Below are 26,281 nucleotides of genomic sequence, written 5' to 3'. Positions count from 1 at the left end.
GTATCACCACTAAACCGCTTCCCAAAATTATTTAATTGAATGTCAATTCATTATTTTAATAGTCAGCAAAATATCGACAAAGAAAACATATTTTATAATGGTGGAAGGGAAAAAAATGGAAAATTAAGAACAAAGACTCCAGTTTGGATGGTTGCTGTGGTTTCCTGACATCCCATTGAGGGTGTATGGGAAGAGGGCAGCTTGGGGACCCCTCCATGGCATCAGTCTGTGGGTCAGAAGCATTGTTCTCTTGTCACATTTAATATAGCATGAGTCCACATGATCACTCAGAGCACACAATCACAGGAATGAGTATTCAATAACAAAGGAACTAATTCAATCTACACCCCCCTGCTCTCGCCCAATCAAAACCCTCCGTCCTATAATTGGCCAATGCATGGGCATGTACAGGGGTCATCTAATACATGCTCATTGTTCCAAATGTTTTCTTTTCTTTTTGGTGAGTTATCCAGACTAAATTCCAGGAAGAGGTCAACTAATAGATTCGCCCTTTCAGCTTCAGTTAAAAAAATGGAATAAAAGCGGGATGTGAAGATGACGTGATTATTGACGGATCCATTTTAAACAACAACAACAACAGCAACAACCTAAGAACTATGTGCCTGTTTGTCTGATACTGCAGGGATTACTGTCACAAAATTCAGTTGAGAGTCAGATGGGGCATTGGTCCAGGAAGAACACATTAGATTTTAGCGCAGATGTGAACACTGGTGGATACAACAGTTATTATTTGCTTTGGTTCCGACTGGAAAATAGAGCATTTAGAAAAAAAAAGGGCATGTGCCTCCAGGTTGCAGAAAGAGTCGGCTAAAGCTGGATACAGAGGATATGGGTTACACCTGATAATGCACCTCAGAGTGTTTGTAAAGGGACATTTGGGAACAGTTAAGCTTTTTTGTTTGTTTCTGGTGCTGTGTATTGGCCGCTAGTCGCCATTAGCTTCGTGATTTATAAACGTGGCTGACATTTTCTGTATACTAGAGGCACAACGAAGTAATGCAGTAGTGGAAAAACACCTTTGGGAGCTCAGGACACTTATTTGTGAGAATACAAAAAACCACTTTTGGAGTAAAGGATTGCTTTAAGTAACATCAGCGTCTGACACCACAGACAGTTTTATCAGTGGATTCAGCAGTTTTCCTTCTGCCGTGATATGTGAAGTTAGGCAATGGCAGTTACAGCCTTTGAGTACAGACACACACACACAAACATACACACACTTGCAAGACAGAAACATTAAAACCTGCAGCCAACAGCCCAGTAACTAAATACACATGTACCTCAGCAGGCTTTACTCGTCAAACGGCAATGCCTTGGCAAGATAATTCATGTTCTTTCAAATGCACTCAATAGCCATGAGAGAATACATGACCACACTGCTCAGTTTTCCTTTCATCCTTCATCCTCTTCATTTGAGGAGTCGGAGTGTTACGATCTGGACTTTTTGACTTTACTTTTACTCATCTCCAGCACGGCCCCTTGTTTTATCCATTTAAAAACTTCTTAGCTGCTGTGGTTTCATAAATTTTGTTTCCACTTCACCTCTGACCATAACCGGACAGGGATGAGACGTCGTTGGCACCAACGCGTTGTTTTTAGTATAGCCTGATGACAATTTTGCCAGCATTCCGTCTATCTGATTGTTCCAACCTCCAGTGAGCTCCACTGCCTCTCACGGCTGCTACCGTGAGCCTTGAGGGCCAGAGGCTGGTCATGCCCATCCGGCAATGCCAGTCTGAGCCTGTTTGAGTATAAACTAAGCAGTGAGCATCACCATGGCAACCTGAAACTGCAGTTAGAATCTCTCAATTATTTCAGAAGAGGGGAGTATGTTCACGGATGGCCTAATCTGTATCTTTTTAAACTAGACAACAGTTAAAACGGAATTTCTGAAACATTTGATGTAAAGTGATTCGGGGCATTTCTTTTTATTACAAGGAACTATTACAAGGACCAAAGTGGCGTTTTGTGCACTGCGAGTCCATTTCTAGTTAAATGTCCCTCGTAACTCGCTCTAATTTGTCACAGGTTACAGTTTACAGTTTATTGGTGTTACATGAGAGCAGCATTTGTACCTTTTTATACCCACTGGTGTCTTGGAAAAGTCAACTGCAGCATGTGGACCTCGTAAATGATAAGGGGACTGTGAAATAGAAAATACACACACACACACATCACAAATGTTGTCAACAACAGTGACAGGAGGAAATATTAAATGACCAAAATACACACAGTACACTCCGCTCTTGCCTGTGCGCAGCTTCCCTCTCCCCCTCTGCTACAATATTTGTTTTTCTTCCTCACCAGCTCACATCATGAAGTGGGATCCATTGGAGGCTTCAGGTTCTTTAACATGTTGGCTTTTTTACTGAGGTTAATTACATTCCATATGCTGATACGTGATTTATAATTTACGATAAGGGCAATAAGGGAGTGTGTGTCTGTAAAACGGTTCTACATGGTTTTAATAGAGACATGATCACGAGCAGGTTCTGAATGAAAAAAAAAGCACAAGGTCCAACAAGACAAATACTGCGCACACACACACAAACACACGCACACAGCAGCAGCAGTAACAACAGCTGGGTGTTTTTTTCCCTCTCTCTTTCTCTCACGTGTAGGGGGCGGGGCCTCCACGCTAATTGATGGCTTTAGAGTCGGGGGTGTATTTTGACAGCTGAGATTCCGGACGAGCCTCTCATGGCGTCTCCTCTGCAGTGGGCCCTTCCACGTGACACACCGGCCATGTAGTTCCCAAACAGACGTCGCCATTCATTACAAGCCGTTTGTGATGGTGAATGAACGCCATTGGCGTGTGGATACGCGCGTTTCACTCCTGAAGTGTAGGTTTTAAAAGCCTGTTGCCTTTAACAACTTTTAATAAAGGCTTTTCTCCACTAATTCTATTGATTAATTAAAGTACATTATGTTACTCAGGGGAGCATCTATCTTCCAAAGCCTCTCAGGTCTACAGAGGTTAATTTGAGGTCTGTATTAAACGGGACGTCTGAATCAAGGGAACTTGTAATGGCGCTTCAGCTTTCAATTAAAATATCACGTTTGTGGAAATAAAGGATATATAATATCAGACTCTATTTAGTAGGTTTCCCTTTACATGCTATGAAATTAGGTGTTTATTTGTAAGTTCATTTGCACTGAGCAAAAAAAAAAAAAAAGAAAGAAAGAAAGAAAGAAAAAGGGGGTTTTATTTTGGAGGTTCGGCCCAGGCAGGCTTTCACTGTTTTCTGGTCATCACGCAGTAGATTGGATTGTCGGCGGATGAGGGCGCTTCACCGCCATGTGAAACATACTTGCTGGCTGTGTTCCAACAGCAGTGTGTGTGTGCGTGTGTGCGTGTGTGTGTGTCCGCGCAGCTCTCAAACGGGGCGAGAAGATGAACTGAGCTGTAGATAAAACGAAGAACATTCAGCAGGAAAGCGGCGCACATCCGAATCAATGACAAGCCGAAGTGGAAATCTGGATCAGATAAATCCGTCTGGGCCGAGCGGGCTCAAGTGAAGAAGCCAGAGACTTTCCGTGTGTGTATGTGTGTGCGTTTGTGTGTCTGTGTGTGTCGGGGGCTCACGCTGGCCACCAGATGACCAAGTTCTGAAAAGTCGAGCGGAGCTGCAGTTTCAAGATCGACATTTCGTGCAAAGTAAGTGCATGTGTATGTTGTGTTTTGTCTATGGCGTGCATGCATCAGCGTGTGTCCGTATTCAGAAATTGCAGCTGACGCACATCGTGGAAAACTTTCACACCCTTGCAAAAATATTCGAGACCGGTCATCAACATTTAGGGAAAAAAAAGAAAAGAAAAGAAGAAGAAAAAAAACCCAAATCCGCGTTATTAACAAAAAGCTACAGAGTTTGACGTGAGGTTGGTTCAAATTCCGCTGCAGTTGAAGCAATCGGACACAACGTGGAAGAGATGACGATACGACACCGTCTATCAACAGTTCGACTACCTGTATCGGCTCCGGTCGAGATAGTTTTTCCGCTTATGCAATAACAAAAATGAAGATAATTAAGCTCGGTTTAAATGAGGCGACACTCACATTAACGGGAAAATAAAGTGACTTGCGGAACCAGAAGATCTTGAAACGTGTTGTAGTGCGTTGACGAAGCCTGATGTTCTGATTTATGGACACATGGAAATCATCCCCACTTTCTGGCCTCAATATGCCAACTCATATTAATCTAGATGCATGAAAGCAAATATTTTCTCTGAAGTTTAACCATTTTATTATTCATGAGCTTATTTGGATCTTTTTATTCCTAAGTGAAGTCAAATGACAATGGAAAGTTACCAGTTGAAGTGGTATTGTTGTTGTTAATTCGGTGTCATCAGCTGATTAACTATTCTAAGGGAGTAAATGAGTGTTTTTTATTGTTTGCATCCTGCTTGATAACTGAATAACAATGATAAATATTACATGTTATTGAAATGATTCATGTTTGTCACTCTCAAATGCTTTGTGTGTGCTTTAAGTCATTTTCTGTATATCTCTCCCCCCCCCCCCCCCCCCCCCATGGCCGTGGGACCTATGAGAGTTTATCTTTAAGAAGGTACAGTTTATAGTAGAAAAACAGAAGTGCGTGTAATGTCATAGGGTTTAGCTTCAGCAGTTGCCTGGTAAGTACTGATGCGGAGAAAAAGCATTTCCAGCGATGTGTAATGGCAGCTATTATAGCAGCTGGTGGCTAAAGCAAGAGGGTTTTTTTTCCTTTTTTTTTTTTACATGTACAAGTAGAAGATGTCAGACCAATTATTTTTCCCCCTCCTCAGTGTTCACATGCAACAATAAGTACAGCTGATTTGTTCTGCACTACCCTTTGACAGCTCATAGAAGTACTTTTGAAACCTGGTTTTCCCCTGAAGGAGCTCTATATAGCCACTACTTGGTTTGAACGATTACATTAGCAGCTTTTATAGAGCTTAATAACCAATAAATAGGAATCTGCATACATGAGAGAGGGCCTGCCATCTTTGACAGATCTTAGGATATTATGTATTTTAATCGAGAAACGCTGATCGATCGGCTGGCAACAGGAATCTGATGTCTTAACAGGTTTTGATTGGACAGTGTGACTCAGTGTATCCAATTCAGTGCTGCTTTAAAATTACATGCATATCTGTGTACATTCTCATTCGTCACGGCATCTCGAGGAATTGAATCAAGTCAATTGGCTGTTGTTATATGTCCAGAAGACGTTTCACCCCTTATCCAAGTGGCTTCATCGGTCATACATGATGCAACAGAAATGCTAGCATGTGTTCACCTTGGAAGTTCTTCTCCTTGAATGCCAGATTTAAAGAAACTCGACCTTAAGCAACATCTTACATCAACTTGTGATTCCAGTCCAGAACATTCATTATGGAGCCCCCATCTAGCAGCCTGTCAGGGTCACCATGAAGTACTGGAGTAGATACAGATGTCTTCATTTGCAGTTGGTCCTTAGAGCTTGAACTGTTGTCATGGTGCTCGTGTCCCACTCTATTGCCTTACGCAGGGAATGTGCACCATTCAAAACTATAGATGTTACAAAAATACAAATCGATTTTGTTATTTTTGACTTGGGATTAGTTGAAAAATATTTCTTGTAAAATGGCAAACCATGGCTGCCTGTTATTTCACCACCAACCGGCTGAAACAGATGAAAAATGAGATATTTCTACAATTACTACTTGACAGCTATTTGTTTAATATCTTAGAAAAAAAAGTTGCATGCCTGTACATGTGAAGAATAGTTTCCAGATCTGTGCAGCTCACACATTCTCAGGTGGACTTACTCGCTGGTTTACAGTCATTATCCTTCTTGATCTTGCTCTGATACACACATTTTATTTTATACATAAACACATTAATACACAAGCACCTACCCTTTTTTTTCTGTCTCGCTCTAGCCCCCCCCCCCCCCATACACACACACACACACACACACACACATTACACAGAGGTGAGGCTGTGTGGGGGGGGGGGGGGGGGGGGGGTTGCAGATGTGTGTCCTGATCTGCTTCCAGCAGAGGCTCTTCTCATGCCAGTGTGCTGACTCTGACTTTTCCACTCTCTCTTATGAAACAAGAGTAGGAGACATTAGAGTCATCCAGTAGCCAAATCCAAATGCCTGAGAATGCACACAGATACACATACACACAGGTTAAACATGCATCCTGTCTTTGGAGAGATATCCCCCCATGCGCGCGCACACACAAACACTGAAATTTAACAAACATTCATAAGCACATGTAATAGTCTCGAGGCCTATTAGGTGCAGCTGCTAACTGCTGTTGTCTTGCTCCACCTCTTGTCTGAGCGGCCCTGCCGTTGTAGACCCGTCCTCTTCTCTGGTGTCTGGTGCAACATGCAGCCTCATGTTGAAGTTTGTGGTATGTTTACTCAAATTATGTTTATTCTACAGAAAGAGGTTAGTGGCTAAGGGGAGGGCGGAGGCAGAAAATCAATTCAAATGAATTCTTGTGTAATTAGACCTGACAGTGGACCTCGGACTAGCATGTGTACTAGTTTTCACAAACATGATTACTGTAAATGATCATCATTTACGTCACAACAGTTGAAATCACATACAGCTAGAGGCTGAATTATGGCTGTAAGTAAAAAAATTCTTTCTTATTTCTGAATAAAAGAATGTCATGTTTGTATTCATTAGTTGGTGTTGGAACCGTAACTGGGGAGAAAATTAAATAAAACAAACCATGCATTTGCATCCGTAGGCATTTAATCAGGGGTCTCTACTTGTTACCTTGAAGGCTGTAGTATTATACAGTACAAGTACATCTTATCAAGTGTCAAGTGTTGCGTTTGTGTCTAAATCACTGTTGGGTTTTTCGCCAATGATTGAGACGATATGGGGGGATTTACACGTGTGACGGTAGTGTGAAATGACTGTTGACAACGATAACGTCAGCTCCTGATGAGGGTAGATGCTGCTACAGCATCAGCTCTAGCACAATTGGAGAGTATTTGTTTCTTTGAAAGAAGAAGAAGAAGTGTGGCCAGACTGATGTTGTACCTGTGAGAAATAGTGCTGCATCAGGGTAAATAAAGTGTAAGTTTAAAGCTGGCTTGAATGTCTCTGTAGTGGTTAAACATGAGATGTTGACAGACATGTGAGCTGTTGCTAGCTGGGACGGCTAAGCTAACTAGCATGACTCGGTATTAGCCAGCAGCTGTGACCTCTCAGAGTGAACCGTCTACGGCGAAGCACCTCACATGAGCCTGGCAAATCAGAAGTGTCAACAACAGATTAAATGTCGAAACGAATCCAGCACTTCTGTTGCATAGTTAGCGGACATAACAGTTTTCAATAAATGATGATGTCATCCAGCTGTAAAAGTTATGCATTAGCAATTCCAAGTGTATACAGTTAAAATAACTAAAGGAAGCCAACTGATGTATTATGTCATTCTTTTTCCCAACATCTGCATAAGTGAAGTTCTGGAACGTTTTTTTTTGGTTTTTTTTATGGTGCTGCACTTTGCAGACGGACTTTGGCTACAGACCAGTGTTCTTTTTTGTTCAAAATTAGCTTTTAGCTGGCTTTCCACCTTACAACAGTTGGAAAGATTCAATGTTTGTACCCTAACAATCTTTCTCTTCGGAGTTTTTGATCTGAAAAGTTCTGACTTGTAATATTTCCAGCTTTACAGAACTTCCCTCTGTTCAACATGAGACAAAGTGGGCTGGGGGGGGGGGGCTGCAGGGCTGTGATATTAGCGATAAAATGGTTTGGTTCAGACAGAGGATGAACTGAGGGGCTGCAAAGAGCCCTGGTATAAGATAAATACAGATATTTTTTCCAACTGTGAATCATGCAAAGCTCCCTAATGGAGTCCCAGAATAAAAATATAAAGCTGGAAAGGAGAATAAAAGGGCCCCTCAAAGTATTTCATTCATAGCTTCTGCCTCTTTCCAGAACTGACTAGAAAAAACAACAAAAAAAGAAAAAACAAAGTTGAAATAAAAACATCTCGGGTGTTTTAACAGCTGTCTAACAATTAAGGAATAACAATCAGGTGAGGATGGATATCAGAAAGGTCACGGGGTAGCTTTCCCTTTAAATATGAATCTTTGTATCAACACACCTGCCATCTAAAAATCATGATTTATCGTATATAAAGGAGTTTGCATGCAACCTGATATGGAAATACTTTCTATTAGTGAACATATGGTGCCAAATCCTTCAGATTCATGGCATTTCGCACTGTATTGTGTATAAAAAATTAACAAAAGCAATTGGTCTTGAGTCACCACAGATTTATAGTTGATGCCCAGTACAATATCATCATTCACTGAGATTATTCAGCAAAGGAAAAGCTTTGGCCTCAGTGCTGACACAGAAAGATTTTGGATTCCGGTTGCCAAAGGTGAAAATAAACAACTTTAATCATGCCTCACCCTGTTGTGTTTTTAGTGTCTGATCCTCTCTGAGTGGCTGTGTCTGAAAACCTGGTTTCCTCCCCCCTGCAGAGACCAAGCCTTCAAATCTACTCAGCCACCGTGACTGTCTGGTATCTCTGGAATATTGAGACAAAAAGAAAAATGAACCTAAAGACCTATGTTGATGATCCGAGCTCTAGTCTTAGGTGTGTGTGTGTGTGTGTGTGTGTGTCTTGCACAAATTGGCATTGACAAGTTCGGGGTTGTAAATGTAGAGTCAGCTCAGCATTGGAGCCAATTCACACAGGAGCTCATTTTTCTGTGTGCATTTATGTTTGTCATTATATGCATAATTATGTTTACGTATTCTCACTCAAAAGCAAACAGCTGCAATTTTAAGGAGGTTAAGCCAATAGCCAATGTGTCTTTTTCATTCCCCCCAACCGGTCAAAGCAGAAGGCTGCTCCCATCGAGCCTTGATCTGCTCGACGTTCCTGCCTGTTAAAAGGAAGGTTTTTGTGGCCGCAGTTGCAGGATGTGCTTGCTCATGGAGAATTGTTGGGTGTAAATTCACTGAAGGAGTGTGGTACTAGACCTGCTCTACTTGTAAAGTGTCATGACACAACTTTCATTGCGATTTGGTGCTATATAAATAAAACTGGCTTGACATCTGTGTGTTACTCAGGCTCATTTAAAAGAGTTAAATTAGTAAAGCTTGTAGCTCAGTGGCAACTACAACTACTGCTTCCCATCACCAGGTGGCGCTATGGCTGTGACCAAAGATACGACCAAATGAAGCCTACTTACAACAGTTTTATGTTCTGTGGCAAAATATCAGGATCGGCCTCTTCGCCATGGTGACGCTGCTTAACAAAATCTCATGGTCTTCACAGTGATCCGTCGCCAAGTGTTTGTTCGGTAAGATGAGTCTCATCAACCCATTAGGAGTGTATCTACAGAGCTAACAGAAAAGTAGTTTCCTGTTGCCACAACGTGGCGCTAAAACTAATCTGACCAAAAAATTGAATGGATTTTCTTTGGCACATCCTACACTTGTTTTCTAAATTTTGTGAAAATCAACATCGTTGTTTCTACATAATCTGCTGACAGACACACACACACACACACACACTGTCCTAATGAAAATCCCTAAGTGGAGCCTTGAGCTGCTTGAGGGTGTTCAAACAGTTTCCCTTTTTCATAACTGTGCATTGTTTACATCCGTATGCCTTTTTGGAACGTTGCTAATCTTTTCACATTACCACCGTCTGCTATCAAGTGGCATTGTGTGGAACTGGCAGTCAGATTGTGTTTCAGTTTGCTGGTGAGCTCACGCTTGGGCATTTCTCAGGCATGTGCACAATAGATAACAAATGGGTAAACCTCCGAAATATTACTCCACGGGGTTACTTGTGGTCAGATACTCTAAAGGGTTCCCTTAAGAGCTTTATCCTAAAAGCAGTCATTAAAAAAAATATCATTTTAGTATGAACATTTATCAAAAATCTAGATTGCTGAATTAAAGTATTTGTACAATACTGTCTCGTTGTTCAATACATGCATCCAGATCCTGGAATCTTTCATCTTCAGGGGTACAAACTCACAATTTCTAATCCTTTCAGTGCTTGAAACTGTTTTGAGATAAACTCTTGACAGAGATGTTTGTTTCTCAATCAACAATTGACCTTTTCCCTGCCTTATTTCAGCAGAGGACATGACGAATATCAGAAATATTCAATCTATCTCTCTGCTGTCTGCTTTTTGTTTGGTGGAACCTTAAACTTAACTTGGGTTCGTGATGCATGTGTGTATGAGCTCCAGAAGGGACTAGCGCAGAGATGAAGTGACCCCTCACCTCCTAACCTTTCTTTTTCTTAAACCTTACACCATCCCTCCATCCACTTGTAATCTTGTCTTTCCCTCCCCGCTCCTCAGCCCCCTTGAACAAACACACATGATTAACAGTGATTTGGGGAAACAGGGTAGCAGTGGGGTGCTGAGTCAAGATGTGCATCTGTGTTAGAAGTTGGCCTGTGTGGTGTGCTGGTGTTGTGTGTGCATGTGTTTTAGGGCAGAGGTAGTGGGAGGAAGGTTGACCACAAAGGCCTTAAATGTTTACCAAGGGACCCCAGGAGGCTTTGGCTGAGCCTCCCTCTTTTTTGATTGGCTTAGGCAGCCTTCCTGTGAGTCTGGTTGTCTGTCATTGGCTGAGGGAAAGAGAGGAATGGGGCAGAAATGGGAAAGAGATGAGAACTAGGCTGCCTTCAAACAGACATTAGTTACGCTTGAAGAAAAATGCAGCCCTGTCATACATTTTGACGGGGGCAGTTTGCAACGATGCCTGGGTCATAGTTGCACAAGTTGACCTCGGCACTGGAACTTCTGCTGCAACACAATGTGGTGTCAATTTCCATCACACAGGCTACATGCAAGTGCACATTCTTAGTGGATGACTTGGCAGACATATTTCTGCTGTTTACCTTGTGGTGTTAAAAACATTTTTGGGGATGGAATAACTTTCCAACGTTATGAAATTCTGTCAGTGGGTGTGTTTTGTTCTGTGTTTGGTGTCTGGTAAACCTCAACTGCATGAATATATAAATCTAAGTGGACTTCCTACTTGTGATGTCGGCACACCGTTTTTGGGAAATATACTTGTTGTCCATCATTTTTAGAGCCAGACAAGAAAATGGCTACCTTTTTTTTTTTCTGTCTCTCTGTATATAATGGAGCACCAGACCCCCACCAGATGGCTAACTGCTAGTTAGCTTCGCTGCAGTGATTGCTAGCATTCGGGCACGAGAGCTTAGTTTCTGGTGTATGTCTGATTCTTAGATAAAAACTTCTTTTCATCATTAAGTTTTTTTTTTGTCTGCAGATGTTAAACACAATCCTAGTTCTATTTGGAGAAAAATATTGATGGCTTTTGAGACGATATGCTATTGTGCCCCATCACTACTGTTCATTGGAGCTAAGCTAATTAGCAGTAAACTGCCCAGTGGAGGTGTAGTGCTCTGTAATACACAGAGAAGGAGAGACAAGGATTTCTATCTGCTTGTCTGGTACTAAAAAAATGATGGATAAGTGAGTACTTCCTCTATGTCAGCTAGCTTATCGTTCTGTGAGCTGTGCGAGCCACACCGTTATAGTAATGAAAACATCAGTTATTAGTCGTCAATGCGGTGTTGTACGTATATTTAATTTTTTGGAGCAGATTCAAATATAAGATTTCAAGTGTAAATACTTGCATTTTCCTTGGTTAGCTATAGGCTAATTTTGTAGTATTGGTAAGTAGTTTGTAGTCCTTTTTGTTTTTCTTTCATTTCGGCCCTTCTAGTTGTGTTCATGTAGACAGGCCACGATGGACGACATGAGAGATGCTGGGAAAATGAGTCAGCAGACCATTACACCAGAAGAAAATCAAAATATGGTCATAACTTTGCCTTTTTAGTTTTTCTATTAAATGTTTCAGCATTTATTATACGCTAATGTTATGGATACATTCCTCATTCTGCCATATTTTCTTTGGGTCACAGAGCACTCCTTGCCTTGAAAATGAGCATCCTTCACTTTGGATGTGAAGCTTTCGAAGGAGCATCAGAGAGAGGAGTGTGTTTGTTTTTTTTCTCTGTTGAGTTAAAATATCAACATTCTTTCTCCAAAACCGCTGACTGCTCCTTTAAGTTCGGTCACATGTTGAAGTAGAGGAGCACAATCTAATCAAAAAAAACGTACTGTGAAAAGAAAGAAGAGCAAACAGCTAGAGAGCTGGCCTGTGAATATTCTCTGTCATCCAGGTCATGGTGGCTCTTAAGTGCTGTGTTGTTGTCAGCTGGGCTGTTTCAGTTTCCTCAAAGAGGCTTCTGCAGTTCTAAGGGCATGTTTCCGCTGGCTCACTTCGGCTCGGCTCGGGTCGGTTTGGCCCTGTTACTACTGGCCCCAACATGGTACTAACCGTTACCATTTTGGTCCCTGCTCCGCTGGGATTCCACTAGCGGTGTGTGCACCGAGCGGAGACTAAACACATAGTGAGGCACTGATTGGGTAACTTAACCGCTTATGTTGTCTTCTTCATATCATCTTGGCCTCTGGGAAATACCTGACATCGTGAGTCCACTGATTAACACTCTTCTGTGGCTGAAGGTGTGTTAATCAGTGGAATCACCTGTTTAAAGTGTTTGGTTGGAAGGAAAACCTGCATGCACACGGCCCTCCATGGCACATGATTGCCCACCCCTGTTCTACAGAGTCGTTGTCACATGTGAGCTCTTGATTTCAGGGCCGTTGAAGTCACTTGAGAGTCATTGGCCCAGCCAGTATCTATGTGGGTCATTAGGGCCGGGGGATCCAAGTGTACATTGGTGTTGAGTTTCCTAGGGAGGGTGCTCGGGACCGATTTGTAGATGGGGGACAGGTAATGATGAAGGCCACCTCCTCTGTTCAGGGATGGTCGCTCCAGTTTTGACGTAGATTACTTCTTTAACTCCTCTTCAAACCATCTGTCTTCTCTGGCCAAGATGCGTACCTCATGTACTCCTGGAAGGTTTTTGTCACCACTGTTGCAGGATGTGCTTGCTCATGGAGAATTGTTGGGTGTAAATTCATTGGAGTATGGTGCCTAGACCTACTCTAGTTGGAAAGTGTCATGAGATAACTTTTGTCGTGATTTGGCGCTATACAAATAAAATGGACTTGACTTTACTCACGTCTTCATTGACGAAACGTCCTCAAGGAAAGTCCTGGTGACTACGATGCAACACTTAAGACAAAGAAAGTTGGTTAAACTAGTTCAGCAGTTCTTGTAGAATACCTGGGGAAGGGGGAAGTTTAAATGATAATCATCAAAAGATTCCTAAACCCTCAAGAAGTTGAGAAGACGACTGTTAAAAATGATCTAAAAGCAAAGTTTGGCAGTGTGGCAGCTGTAGAAAAGAAGTAATAATTTCTCTTAAAAGGAGCAATTCTGTCTGGCCAGATTTCCATGCTGCTTGACAGCTTTCTGCCATGAATTCTTGCATTGTATAACGTGTCCTTGTATGGCCTCTGGACGCTTGGCATCCATCCACTCTTCCACACTCGCTCTTGCTCCCTCTTTCTCTCTCTCTCTGTCTCTCACTCACACCCACACAGGCACACACTCACACAGGCACACACTCACAGGCAGCGTTCATCGTGTTTATATTGATGGAAGATTTTTCTCTGCCCATTTCATTCATGAAATGTGTTGCATCGTACCAGATATATCATCTCTCAAAATGTTTTTACACTTTATATACTTGGCAGGTGTTTCTTTTAGCTTTCGTGGCTCAACTTGGATTTTCAATTTTTTTTTTTTAAATCTGCAATTCTAATTAAGACAAAGTATTTAGTTAGGAAGCTTGTAATAAATTGGGTGCCACATTTTGATATGTACAGCTCAGACATTTTCTAGCTACTGAAATAGTACCTGTTGTTGTATTGTTGCTCAGCTGTTGTTACTTAGTTTATGAAAGAGAGTGCTATAAAATCTTTCAGGTCACTGTTTATACTTAGGCCAAACATGTTTCTATGGAGAAGGTTATATGCTGGTGCAGCACATGGGTTTTTAATGGCCGTAAAGTCCTCTGTCCTTAAAGTACACCAGAACCCCGGGAGAGTTGGCAGTGATGCCCTCAGAGACATAGCCTCCTCATTTGGGGTTTTTGGCTGCCCAGAGAAGTTGCGGAGACACAGCTGTAAATAGCCAAGGGTGCGGACAGTTTGGCCTATATTTAGTTGACTGGTTGAACTTGTCCGGCTTATAGACCAAGAAGACTTCTATATTGCACCATACACACACAAACACTTCAAATTTTGTTGGAAAACTCAAGGCTGTTTTTCAAGAAGAGGAGTGAAGCTCAGGGGAAATGCATGTTGGCCTGAAGCGCAAACTTTGGAGAGATCTTGCAAACCTTTTTTTTTTTCCTTTTGGTTTGGTAAATATCAAAATCCAGAGGCACATGTGCTTCAATAATTCTGTATTATTAATCATTCTTAGCAAAAAAAACAACAACCCAAAAACCACAGTAATGTTTTTCAGAAGAGAGGCTTGGAATTGCTGACTATTTTCCGAGAGTAGCCAGCAGAATGACTTGAGGTTTTATGAGCGTGATGTTTTGCTCATTATTGGGTGGTGCAAGGAGGTTTTAAAGTTGAGATATGTTTGAATAACATCTCAACTATTAGCATTACAAATTGGTGTGGATTATTCAGAGAAAACTGTGGGAGTGTGTTTGTTTCAAGGTGAAAACAAAAGTGATATACAGTAAACAAACAGCACTTAAACACAGCAGCAGCAGCAGCAACCCTGCCATAATTGATAATGGCCCTGTCTCGTGTTAGGTTTCACATAACAGCTGAAAATAAATAGCAGCCATGATTTTTTTTTCTCCCAGGACAAAGGGGAAAGGAGATGGGGAGGAAGGGAGAATTGAGAGGAGGGTTTTTCACATAGGCATGCCATCATGGAGTCCACCTGATAATTATAATCGCTGAGCCTCAGTCCTTCTCTCATTCTCCTTCCTCTCTTACTCTCTCTCTTCAGCATCATGGCTGTCTCACTGTCCTCCTCCAAACTCCTGCTGTTTCTCCTCATTTCCCCTCTGGGTTGGCTGTCCTCAACAGGATTTGCCTTTCTACTGGACCAGGACCACAAGACATCATCGGGTAGGTCACTATTGTTTTACTGCTTTTGGATTTGGACAAAATAAGCTGGAAAAAAATACAGTGTTGGTTGTCAGAGGCAAAAATCAATACTCAGGTAGCCAATCAATCCGTCTACATGTAGCTCATGAAACATTAACGAATGTGATTAAGGTTTTGCGTGCAACATGCTGCTGACACTTTATCACGTCTTATGTCAGACATCAGTTGCAGAATGCTGTGTTTGTTCAGTCACGACGTGGGGAAATGTTCAGTGTTGAGCAAACGAATGCGCTTTTCCTGGTTTGGCTTGTCAAACAGGCGAGTGATCAATAGAGCAAGGGTAAATATAGGGTTGGAGCTTTTCTGTCAAAGTCCAGGGACAGAAGGATGCAGAATGTTCAGCCAGCTAATTCAGCTGTCACTGGACCATTTAAAATCATCAGGTGAGAGAAAACTGTGGCTTGGAAAAAAAAAAAAACTACAGCAAAGGAAACCAAGCCAAACTTAACATTTGATGGATTCTACCATCTTGTGTGTGTGTGTGTGTTTTTTTCACTTGAGTTGTTAGTTGCAGTGAGAATGACAGTGCCTATGAATTATCTGACTCCAGGAAATCAGTGACTGTGGTAATACTTGCCTACACCAAGGAGGTTATGTTGTCACTCATGTCTGGTGGTGTGTTTGTCTGTCTGTCTGTCTGTCAGGATTAAACAAACAGTCAACAAACAGGGATTTTTTGAAAACTTGCAGGTGTACCATAAGCCAAGGTAGAAGTCACTGAATAGGGGGAGGGGTGGGTTGAACCTGTAAAATAAATAAATAAAACGATTATAAAACTAAAACTATTAACATTCGGTTATCCTGCCAGGTTTTATAAACAAACGTAAAAACAGAAATTATTATGAATAAAGAAAAAATGTGTTTGTGTGTATGGATTTAACTAAGCAAATAGGTACGAGCCTCCTATTGGATAATTACTGCGTGGACGATTGTCTTTCAGCTGGCAACAAGTTATTTAACCCCAACTGGTGCAATAAGTTGCTTCTCATTTCTTGAACAACCATGTAGAATGACATCCTGTGGTCGTGGAAAAGATGGTAGTCTGTTTGATAAGGGTCAAACCATTGGCATGCATCAAGCAGAGAAAACATCTAAGGAGTTTGCAGAAACTACAAAAATTGGGTGAAGAACTGTCCAAGGCATTATTAAAAACTAAAAGGATAGTGGGGACCCATTGTCTTTGAGGAAGAAATGTGGCTGGATAAAAATCCTGATTGATAGTGATCAGCAATCACTTAAACGTTTCGTGAAATCTAATCGAAGAAAAACAACAGTAGAACTCAGGGCTATGTTTAATAGTAAAGTAAGAGCATTTCCACACGCACAGTGTGAAGAGAACTCAAGGGATTTGGACTGAACAGCTGTGTAGCCTTAAGAAAACCACTAATCAGTGAGGCTAACTGGGGAAAAAAGGCTTTAATTTGCTAGGGAGCATAAAGATTGGCCTCTGGAGCAGTGGAAGAAGGTCATGTGGTTTGATGAGTCCAGGTTTACCCTGTTCCACAGTGATGGGCGCATCAGGGTAAGAAGAGAGGCAGATGAAGTGATGCACCCATCATGCCTAGTGCCTACTGTGCAAGCCTGTGGGGGCAGTGCTATGATCTGGGGTTGCTGCAGTTGGTCAGGTCTAGGTTCAGCAACATAATGTGCTCAAAGAATGAGGTCAGCTGACTACCTGAATACACCGAATGACCAGATCATTCCATCAATGGATTTTTTTCTTCCCTGATGGCACGGGCATATTCCAAGATGACAATGCCAGGATTCACTGGGCTCTAATTGGGAAAGAGTGGTTTAGGGCGCATGAGACATCATTTTCCCACATGGATTGGCCACCACAGAGTCCAGACCTTAACCTCAGTAAGAATCTTTGGGATGTGCTGGAGAAGGCTTTGCACAGCGGTCAGACTCTCCCATCATCAATCCAAGATTTTGGTGAAAAATTAATGCAACATTGGACAGAAATAAATCTTGTGACATTGCAGAAGCTCATCAAGACAATGCCAGAGTGAATGCATGCTGTAATCGAAGCCAAAGGTGGTCCAACGTCATATAAGAGAGTGTGACCTTTTTTTTTGGTGGTGACTTTTTCGGGGGGGCCAGGCAGTGTATGTGTGTGTGTGTGTGTGTGTGTGTGTGTGTGTGTGTGTGTATATATCTAGATATATCTCTATATCTATAGATGTATAGATATATGATAGGAAAGTTGATTTATTTTTAAGATATTTTTGGCATTTAATCAGCTGGATTTGAATTCATGAGATGTCCATTTGACACAAGCAAAATAATCAAAACAAAAAACAAATGAAGATGCACCAGACAAACTAAAGGCATTTTAACGGCACATTGTGTGTTTTCTGTCGGCCTAACCTTTTTTTGTGTGTTTTGGCAGGGAAAAGGTTTGAGCAACCTTGGTGTTTGATATGTATCAACACCAAAAGATAATCACTTGGCCCTTGTATTGTTTCCAATATCTTTCCACCTGATTTCAAGATAATCCATAATTTAATTTTGAGATATCAGCTAAAAAAAACAGATCACACCACCTCCTTATTGGAAGTAATAGAACATTATAAATAGGCTCTTTTTTTTAAAGTCTAGCTCTAACTCTTCAAGTTAAAAGGCTGTTTTAATTTAGATGCAATTAATGACTGATAACAATTTGGCAACACAATAAAGGTCATTCTTGAATCTTGGTCAAGTGTGTGTCACATTATAATCTCGCTGCCAATGGAGCCAGATGGAATGAAAACGAGACTCCCAGAGATCTCCAAACTATCTCTGGGCAACCTGCTGGCTTGAGCTGCACCTGTTGTGAGAATGGAAAGCTCGCCTGTTACCTGAAGAGACACTAGAGGAATACTGTCCGTGCGGTGAGGCCGGAATCGCATGTCTTTACCAGGCATGTGCACGTGTATCCAGCAAATGTAAATCACTTCTTAGTAGCCGCCATTTGCATTGCCCTTTATTTATAGATCCAGCCTGTGAAAAGAACGTGTAAATGGCAGCGTTGTTTTCCGGCGGTTGCAGAAAACTATGACGTAAGTTGTTTGAAATTTCAGTTGTTAACAGTCCATTTCAGCATTTTCAACTGATATTTAAGGCAGATCTACTGACATTGAAGGCAGATCTTTCTGGATTGTTTTTTTTTTTCCCCTTTTGCAAATAATCTATCACCGTGAAGTTTTTGATTGACATTCTTTTATCAATACACACTTGTACTTTTAAAGGACAAAAAGGACTGTGGAAGAAGGCAAAGACTCCTTCTGCCATTTGTAACTTTGCCATATTTTCATGGTGTCTTTGAGCTAAAATAATGAATCAATATCTATTCCAGACAAACCAGTTGGCATCTTTGGGAGTTTGATGGAAAACAGCTGGAATCAATACTTTTGTCTCCCACTGGAGAATGCCAAACCATTTTGTTTTTGCCTGCAAAGTTGAGACCAAATCCAAAACCTTCTCTTTTCCATTTTCTTGGTTTGACTTTTCTTAAAGAATAATTTTGTCCTTCAGTGATGCTTGGTAATGACTTGTTTATGCTGAAGCCTTACACTCTAAATTTTCTTCTTCTTCTGTGATTATGGACAAAAATGTTCATGGAGCAATGTTCTGTCCTGCTCTTTCAAAGCCAGTAATTGTGAAAACGAATGTTTCACTTGATCCATTGATCTGTTGACATTTTACTCCTCATCTTTTTTAGTTTTTTCTTCTTTATTTGATCATAGAGATGAAATACCAAAAGTTTAGCCTTCCAACCTAAAATAGTTCTGGGTGCTTGTTGAAGTATGTGATTTTCTTTTTAGCATAGAGAGAATCAGACCTCAGAATTATAGGTAGTATAAGATTGTAAGTGCGGTAGAAAAGATGATGTGATGTTAAGACGACTGCAGTCTATGTCCTGACCGTGTAAGGACGGTGTTTAAAAATGTGGCTATGCGTCACAGGGGTGGTCCGTGTGTGCGTGGTCACTGAATTCCTGGATAATGCTCATCTGAAAATGTTCTGTAGTGGTCCAAGTAATAGCTGTGTGTTTGTTAAATTATACACCAGCCACAATTTGTTTTATTGTCACCTAATTCGCTCTGGACTTCTCAATTAAATGCCAACCCGCCAAACCGAAGTATATCTAACAGGCGAAGAAAAGTCATTTTTGACCTGCGGGTCAGAGCAGCTGGAGGCAGACGGCGGTGCAGCCTGAACCAGTGGTTCATCTACCTGGCACCTCCTGCTCTACATCACTTCTCCTGCCGATGGATGGAGAGGAGCTGCAGCAGGGTTCAACCGCCTTCTTGCCTGAGACTGTGCACCCTGGGGGGCATCACTTTAGTAAAACTGCAGACTCTCTTGCAGGACTTTGGGATTGACATGAAACATTAGTTTGAAATCATGAGTCTGCAGGAGAACTGTGATCTGTTCACTGTGAGATTATCCGAAAAAAAAATTTTCCCATGTTGTTGTAAATGTTTGAAAATTTACAAGAAGCAGAAGATCTTCAGTGTTTTAATCGATTCCAGACTGGAGACCTGAATTGACATTGCAGCTGAAAAACCCACAGCCCCACCCCCACAACGTAAACAATTATAAACACTCCTTTTAGAGAACATAATTGAGAACAGGTTGCCCCTGATGGCAGATTGTAGAAAAGCATGTGCAGATTTGAAAGAGCTGCATCTGATGGGAAGACGTAATGTGATCACTCTGTTACCCTGCAGAAAACCGTAATTAGTGCTGAATTATTACCAGACCAGGAAAAGATGGCAGCAGAGTTACTTGAGTTAAATAAGTCCATGATCTCCTAAAACGTGCATGAGAATCTGCTTTATCCCCTATCAAAAATAAACTTTTTATCGTTCCCAACTGCATTCTGTAAAGATTGGTTCTTATTTTTCCTCTGACTGGAAAATCGGGCCTTTTAACATCCAACATGTTGCCCAACTTGCTCAAATATGGACAAATGGTTGAAACGACCTCGTCTCTTGGCCGTGGAAGCAGAAACTGTCTGTGGATGCAGTACAGCTGAAGACACAGTCCGGAATGTTGAAACCATCCACTCTGGGGATTCCAGTACCGTGTCTGAAAGAGCGAGCATTTATGTTAGCAGTGTTAGGCATCTAGTCTCAACACCTGCACTTGAGATGAATCCTCCTTTATAGCAGGCCTGCATATACCGCAATATGTAACGTTCCCTCTGAGTTGGCTGTCTTTGGAGGTTCACAACAGCAGGTTAAATGTTTAAGGCGGTACAGGAATGCTAAGTTAACTTGTAAATGGAGCGAGTCTTTATCTCCATGTCTTAACCCTCAAGTCTTTTTAAATGTCATCGCGCTGTAATTTTTTTCAGAAAACCGACACACGCCTTTCTCCATTGGTTTGCTTGACCTTTCTGATAATCTTGTTGAATGTTTGAAGGCTTGAGCACATGTTTATCTGCAGTATTCTGTTGGATCCAACCCTTTCATTTGTTAAGATATTGTCTCTTGTGCCCTGTGGTAGCACTGTTCTTCCTCAACAACCATTCACATCAGTAAACACAAAGCAGCCGCTGATAGCACGAGCAAACACACACACACACACACACACACACACACACACACACACACACTCTTAAAACACACACAGCTTTTGCCCTTCTCAAGCCTACAGCTGTTTATCCTACATTCCTCACACCTACTTTCACTCAGATACATCTTAAATTAAAAAAAGTGCAACTCTGGGTTTTTACTCTTCCTGTATAATGTTTTTTTACCTTGTTCAGCAAGTCACAAACAAACCAAGAGGACTTGTTTGGAGACGCATCCATATATTTAAAGGTTTACCAGAGTGATTATAGCCAGCGGTAAGAGTTTGTCTGTCTGTGTATGGCTTCACTCGCATATTTTTCTTTTCTTTTCTCCCTCCCCTCCTAAGCTTCCCTTAGCATCTCTGTGTGTTTTAAGAGGACTTGTTTCTCCTTGGGCCCATAGATCGATCTTGTTGAGTGAATTTGTGTACTTGGCCACAGAGGTGGTAACCAGTGGTAACCATGCAGAGGTTCGGTCTGCTGGGCTTGTATGCACAATCTACAGTTACATCAAAGACAAGCTGTGGGTGTGTTTGCTCAGAGCCATGACATTGGGGCCATGTACGGGAAGAAGCTGGCTAAACTCAAACACTAAACTTACACACAAAAATTGGAAAATTAAAAAGCAGGGAATAGAGATATAGATGTGTACTGTATGTAGAGAGAGGAGAAGACAATGTCTGTAATAGAGGGACCACTGAAAAGTTTAAAAAGGACCATATATGCTTCGTATTTTTATTCTCAGTCATCCAGAAATGCCAGTTCAGAAAAACCCTGATTTATCTTTGCTGGCTGTTTATGTGGCCCCTCAGTACATTTAGCTCCATTTTTAAACCCCCCCAAAAGCCCACTTTGTTCTGACTGGTCAACTTTGGGAAGCCTGCTGGGGCAGTGTCCCTGTATGTGATAGCCAAGTGGGAGCAGATACCTGGGATGAGCTGACGTCAGCCTGTTGTAAAACTAGAAAAAAACAAAAGAAAACTGACTGATGCCAAGTTTTAAGAGCAGTCAGATGCCCTATCCGTCAAGGGTCATGGGGGAGGCTGGAGCCTATCCCAGCAGCCTTCAGGCGAGATGCAGGGTTCACCCTAGACGGGTTGCCAGTCCATCGCAGGGCCAACATATGTAGACAGACAACCATTCACACGCACAGCCACGCCTATGGTATTATTATGATTATTATTATTATTATTAGAGTCGCTGATTAACCTAACATCTGAGCTTTATGCTAAAAATGATTACTTTTACATATTTGTAATTTTTTATTTGAAACTTTGGTTATTTGTTTTGCAGGGTGAACACAGGTGTAATTAACGCCATTAAAAAGTGATTGTGTGATTTAAATTTGCAAGGGATTGTACACGCTGACCAAACAACTTTGACAGGAGGTAAAAAGTAATTTATTGCAACATCAGTACGTAGCATTCACTGATAATTTGGACTGAAACACTTCTTAGACAAATGCGTAAATATTCAGATATTAAGAACGCCACTACTGACTCTAAGTATGTTCCTTCATTTTGTGCTGCTTCGATCGATGGATTCAGTCCATAATGGTGGCAGCATTGTTTGTTTCCACTCTTGGGCTTCTATACTCTTTCTGCTCACTCGCTCTAAATAGAAACATCATTTATTAAGTTGATTACATTACCATATCAGCATTGCTACTAGATGAAAAAGGCCTATCAGGGAAATCTCTCTCACTCTCTCTCTCTCTCTCTCAATAGGTATATCCATAGATATAAATACATATCTATCTTAAAAAATGTTATGTTTTATATATATTTTTTATATGTATGTGTATATATATATTTTATATATTTTTTTATATGTATGTGTATATATATTTTATATATATATATATTTTTTATATGTATGTGTATATATATGTATGTATGTATGTGTATATATATGTATGTATGTATATGTGTGTGTGTGTATATATATATATATATATATATATATATATATATATATATGTATGTATGTATGTGTATATATATGTATGTGTGTATGACACATCACTGCTATGTATTCTATTTGTAGGCTTATAATTATTCAGTGTTTGTTGACACTGTCAAAGGTAATAATGATAGTAATTACAGGTTTTCTTCTGGGGTGGTAGTGGCTGATGCTGATGATGGATTACACTGTAAAAAAGAAAAAAATGTAGCCAAAATATATGAAGCTCATCTCAATATAATGTGGTCTTGTTTAACCTCAGTTTTACCCCTGAAGAACTCTACCACAATATTCTTTCGTAACAACAACAGTAGACATGCGGTAAGCATGCTTGATTGTGCTTATAAAGTGAGTGTGGTGAGGTTATATGGTGTGTTGACATTTGATTACCTACGCTTGTAGCACAGCAGCTTTTGTGGAAGTGACATCAGCACTGTGGCTCTCTTTTTTTTTTTAAGAGCAAAGTTTAGGTTGCTATTACATAAGCCTGATGGGTTGATTTATGCAGGTTGGGATCCTCCTACAACAGAGAGGTTTTTACATGTAGTGTGATGACACCGCTGGATTTAACATGATACCTTCTTGGTTCTGATACATCTGAAGCTGCTATGGAGCATAAATTACATCCTAGTTGGGGAATAAAGATAAGATTTACAAGACATAAACAGGCTTTTACCAACAGCATGTGTGTGTGTGTGCAATGTTGCTAGCCAGACTCAGCTACTCATCTAATTTTACTCCTACTTGGACATAATATTCCACAACTAAGCCAACACTGTGAGCTGTAATGGCATTAGAGGAGATTAGCATCGTTAGTTCAGGCTAATAAATTGCTGGGACCAGAGAAAGCTGACTGGGTCACTGCTTGGTTAAATGTACCAGATTGTGTCTGTTAAACTTCAAAGCTTTGAACTCTTCTGGGAATCACCATGAGCAGATAGAACGTGTCAACTCAGATTTTAGAAGCACAGAAAAGCCAGAGGCTCGGTTGTGTAACTGTGAGGAAAAGCCAAGGGGAATTGGACAATGGCACTTTGATAGGCTTTGTCGGTTTTTGTTTTGAAGGTGTAAGTTCAGAGCGTGCACACTTAAGTGTGAACTTGTGTGTGCATGCTGGTAGTTATTTATATCACCTGTTTACATTCCCTTGTTTGTATCTTGTTGCAAGCCCCCCTTCATGCACTTTTTGGCTCCCTCTAATGTCACATGACCTACTGGCTCCACATTAAATCTTCATTATCAAGCACAGATTGAGGGTGTTTATGTCTACATTCTCTTAGATATAGAAAATGTATTAAGATGCCTGCATATATTTTTGTCTGCTCATTATTTCCATCATCATCAATAATGTTGTCTGCTGCACGTAATTGATTAATTTATTTTTTTTTGTAAATGGTTTACCTCAGTGGGCCACAGGATCTCTTTCTCATTCAGTTACACAACAACTTCCAAGTTTAAAATTTTTATATTGCAATATAATGTGATACTTCCTCTTGTAAGACAATATTTATGGAGTGGTGCCAAAAACTTCCATTCCTATTAAAACAGTCAGAGATATGACTAAAGTCCCCAGCTGTGCTTTGGCTTGATTCTTTAGTGTGTGTGTGTGTGTGTTTGTGTGTGCGTGTGTGTGTTTAAGAGATTTGTACATAAAATTTTGTGACACTGACACCACAGTGCAGTGAATAAATACAAAATGCACAGAACCGTTACAGTGTGATTCCCACACCAGAGTTTGTATAGTCCGTGTTACAAAGATACACTTGGCACATACAAACTGACCTTTACTTTTTGTACACTCAGACTCTCTGCCTGTACGGTGGGGTTTACTCTGGTGGACAGAAGGGTTGCTTCCCTGGGCCTTCGGGTCGGGGGACGGGTCCTGACCTCTGTTTGCGCTTATGCGCTGAACATCAGTTCAGAATACCCACACTTTTTGGAGGAACGGCAGGCCCGACCTGAAACCAAGTGGTGTGCAGTTATTGGACTTATGTGCAAGTCGCAGTTTGTCCATAACTAATACCATGTTCGAACATAAGGATGTCCATCGGTGCACGTGGCACCAGGACATCCTAGGTCGTAGGTCTATGATCGATTTTATAGTCGTATCATCTGACCTGCGACCGTATGTTTTAGACACTTGGGTGAAGAGAGGAGCAGAGCTGTCAACTGATCACCATCTGGTGGTGAGTTGGATCAGGTGGTAGGGGAAGATGCTGCGCAGACCTGGTAGGCCTCAAACGAGTAGTAAGGGTTTACTTGGAACGTCTGGTGGAACAACCTGTCAGGATGATCTTCAACTCCCACCTCCGGCAGAGCTTTGACCGCATCCTGGGGGCAGTGGGGGACATTGAATCCGAATGGACCACGTTCTGGTCTGCCATTGTCAAGGCAGCTGTCGTGAGCTGCGGCCATAACCTGCTGGTGGACACCAAAGGTGGGGGGAGCCATCAGGCTGAAGAAGGAGGCCTACAGGGCATGGCTGGTCTGTGGGTCTCCAGAGGCAGCGGACCGGTACCGGCAGGTAAAGCCATGTGCAGTCATTGCGGTTGCCGGGGCAAAAACTCGGGCGTGGGATGAGTTTAGTGAGTCCATGGAGAATGACTGACTATCAGTCGGCTCCGAAAAGGTTCTGGCAAACCGTCCATCGCCTCGGGGGGCGGTAACTTGCCCACACTATTTACAGTGGGAACGGGAGGCTGCTGACGTCAACTGGGGAGATAATTGGATGGTGGAAGGAATACTTTGAGGAACTCCTCAATCCCACCAACATGTATTCCATGGAGGAAACAGAGTTGGGGGAGTACGGGGGGTGGGGTCATCCAATATCAGGGGCAGAAGTTGCCGAGGCAGTTACGCAACTCCATGGAGGCTCTGGATGTTGTGGGGCTGTCTTGGTTGACACGTCTCTGCAACATGTCGCAGACCGGGGTAATGGTCCCCATCTTTAAGAAAGGGGACCATCATCTTTAAGAAAGGTGACCAGAGGATGTGTTCCAACTATCGGGGGATCACACTCCTCAGCCTCCCTGGAAAGGTCTATGTCAGGGTACTGGAGAGGAGGGTCAGGGTGATAGTTGAACCTCAGATCGAGGAGGAGCAATGTGGTTTTCGTCCTGTCTGTGGAACCATGGCATGGGAGTTTGCCCAACCAGTCCACATGTGTTTTGTGGATTTGGAGAAGGCTTATGACCATGTTTTCAGGAGCACCCTGTGAAGGGTACTGCGGGAGTATGGGGTGGATGGCCCCTTACAAAGGGCCGTTCAGTCTTTCTACTGGAGGAGTCTGGTTCGTGTTGCCGGCAGTAAGTCAGACTTGTTCCCGGTGAGGGTTGAACTCCGCCAAGGCTGCCCTTTGTCACTGGTTCTGTTCATAACTTTTATGGACAGAATTTCTAGGCGCAGCCGGGTGGTGGAGGGGGTCGAGTTCGGTGGCGGGAGGATGTTGTCTCTGCTTTTTGCAGATGATGTGGTCCTCTTAGCTCCGTCAAGCCATGACCTCCAGCTTTTGCTGGGACAGTTCGCAGCCGAATGTGAAGCAGATGGGTTGAGAATCAGCACCTCCAAGTCTGAGGCCATGGTCCTCAGCTGGAAAAGGGTGGCCTGTCCAC

The 26,281-nt window shown here is 41.8% G+C and overlaps 1 protein-coding gene across 2 annotated transcripts in view; it reads left to right on the top strand.

The window, feature by feature from the left end:
* Positions 1-3,254: 3,254 nt before the first annotated feature.
* ghra (growth hormone receptor a) overlaps positions 3,255-26,281 on the top strand; it is a 41,756-nt gene continuing 18,729 nt past the window's right edge. The window contains exons 1-2 of one of the 2 annotated variants that reach the window (XM_086206358.1): positions 3,659-3,679; positions 14,985-15,106. In XM_086206358.1, the coding sequence (XP_086062484.1) occupies positions 14,989-15,106 (118 nt within the window). In that variant the 5' untranslated portion in view covers positions 3,659-3,679; positions 14,985-14,988. Of the gene's footprint in view, positions 3,680-14,984; positions 15,107-26,281 lie in introns of both variants that reach the window. The other variant, XM_086206357.1, reaches the window with a different exon arrangement.

This window comes from Aulostomus chinensis, chromosome 6, assembly GCF_037954235.1.
Source record: "Aulostomus chinensis isolate RoL2024-O1b breed Wild chromosome 6, RoL_Achi_v1.0, whole genome shotgun sequence".
NCBI lineage: Eukaryota > Metazoa > Chordata > Actinopteri > Syngnathiformes > Aulostomidae > Aulostomus > Aulostomus chinensis.
The sequence above is the reverse complement of the archived record's forward strand: the minus strand, read 5'-3'. Positions and strand labels throughout refer to the sequence as shown.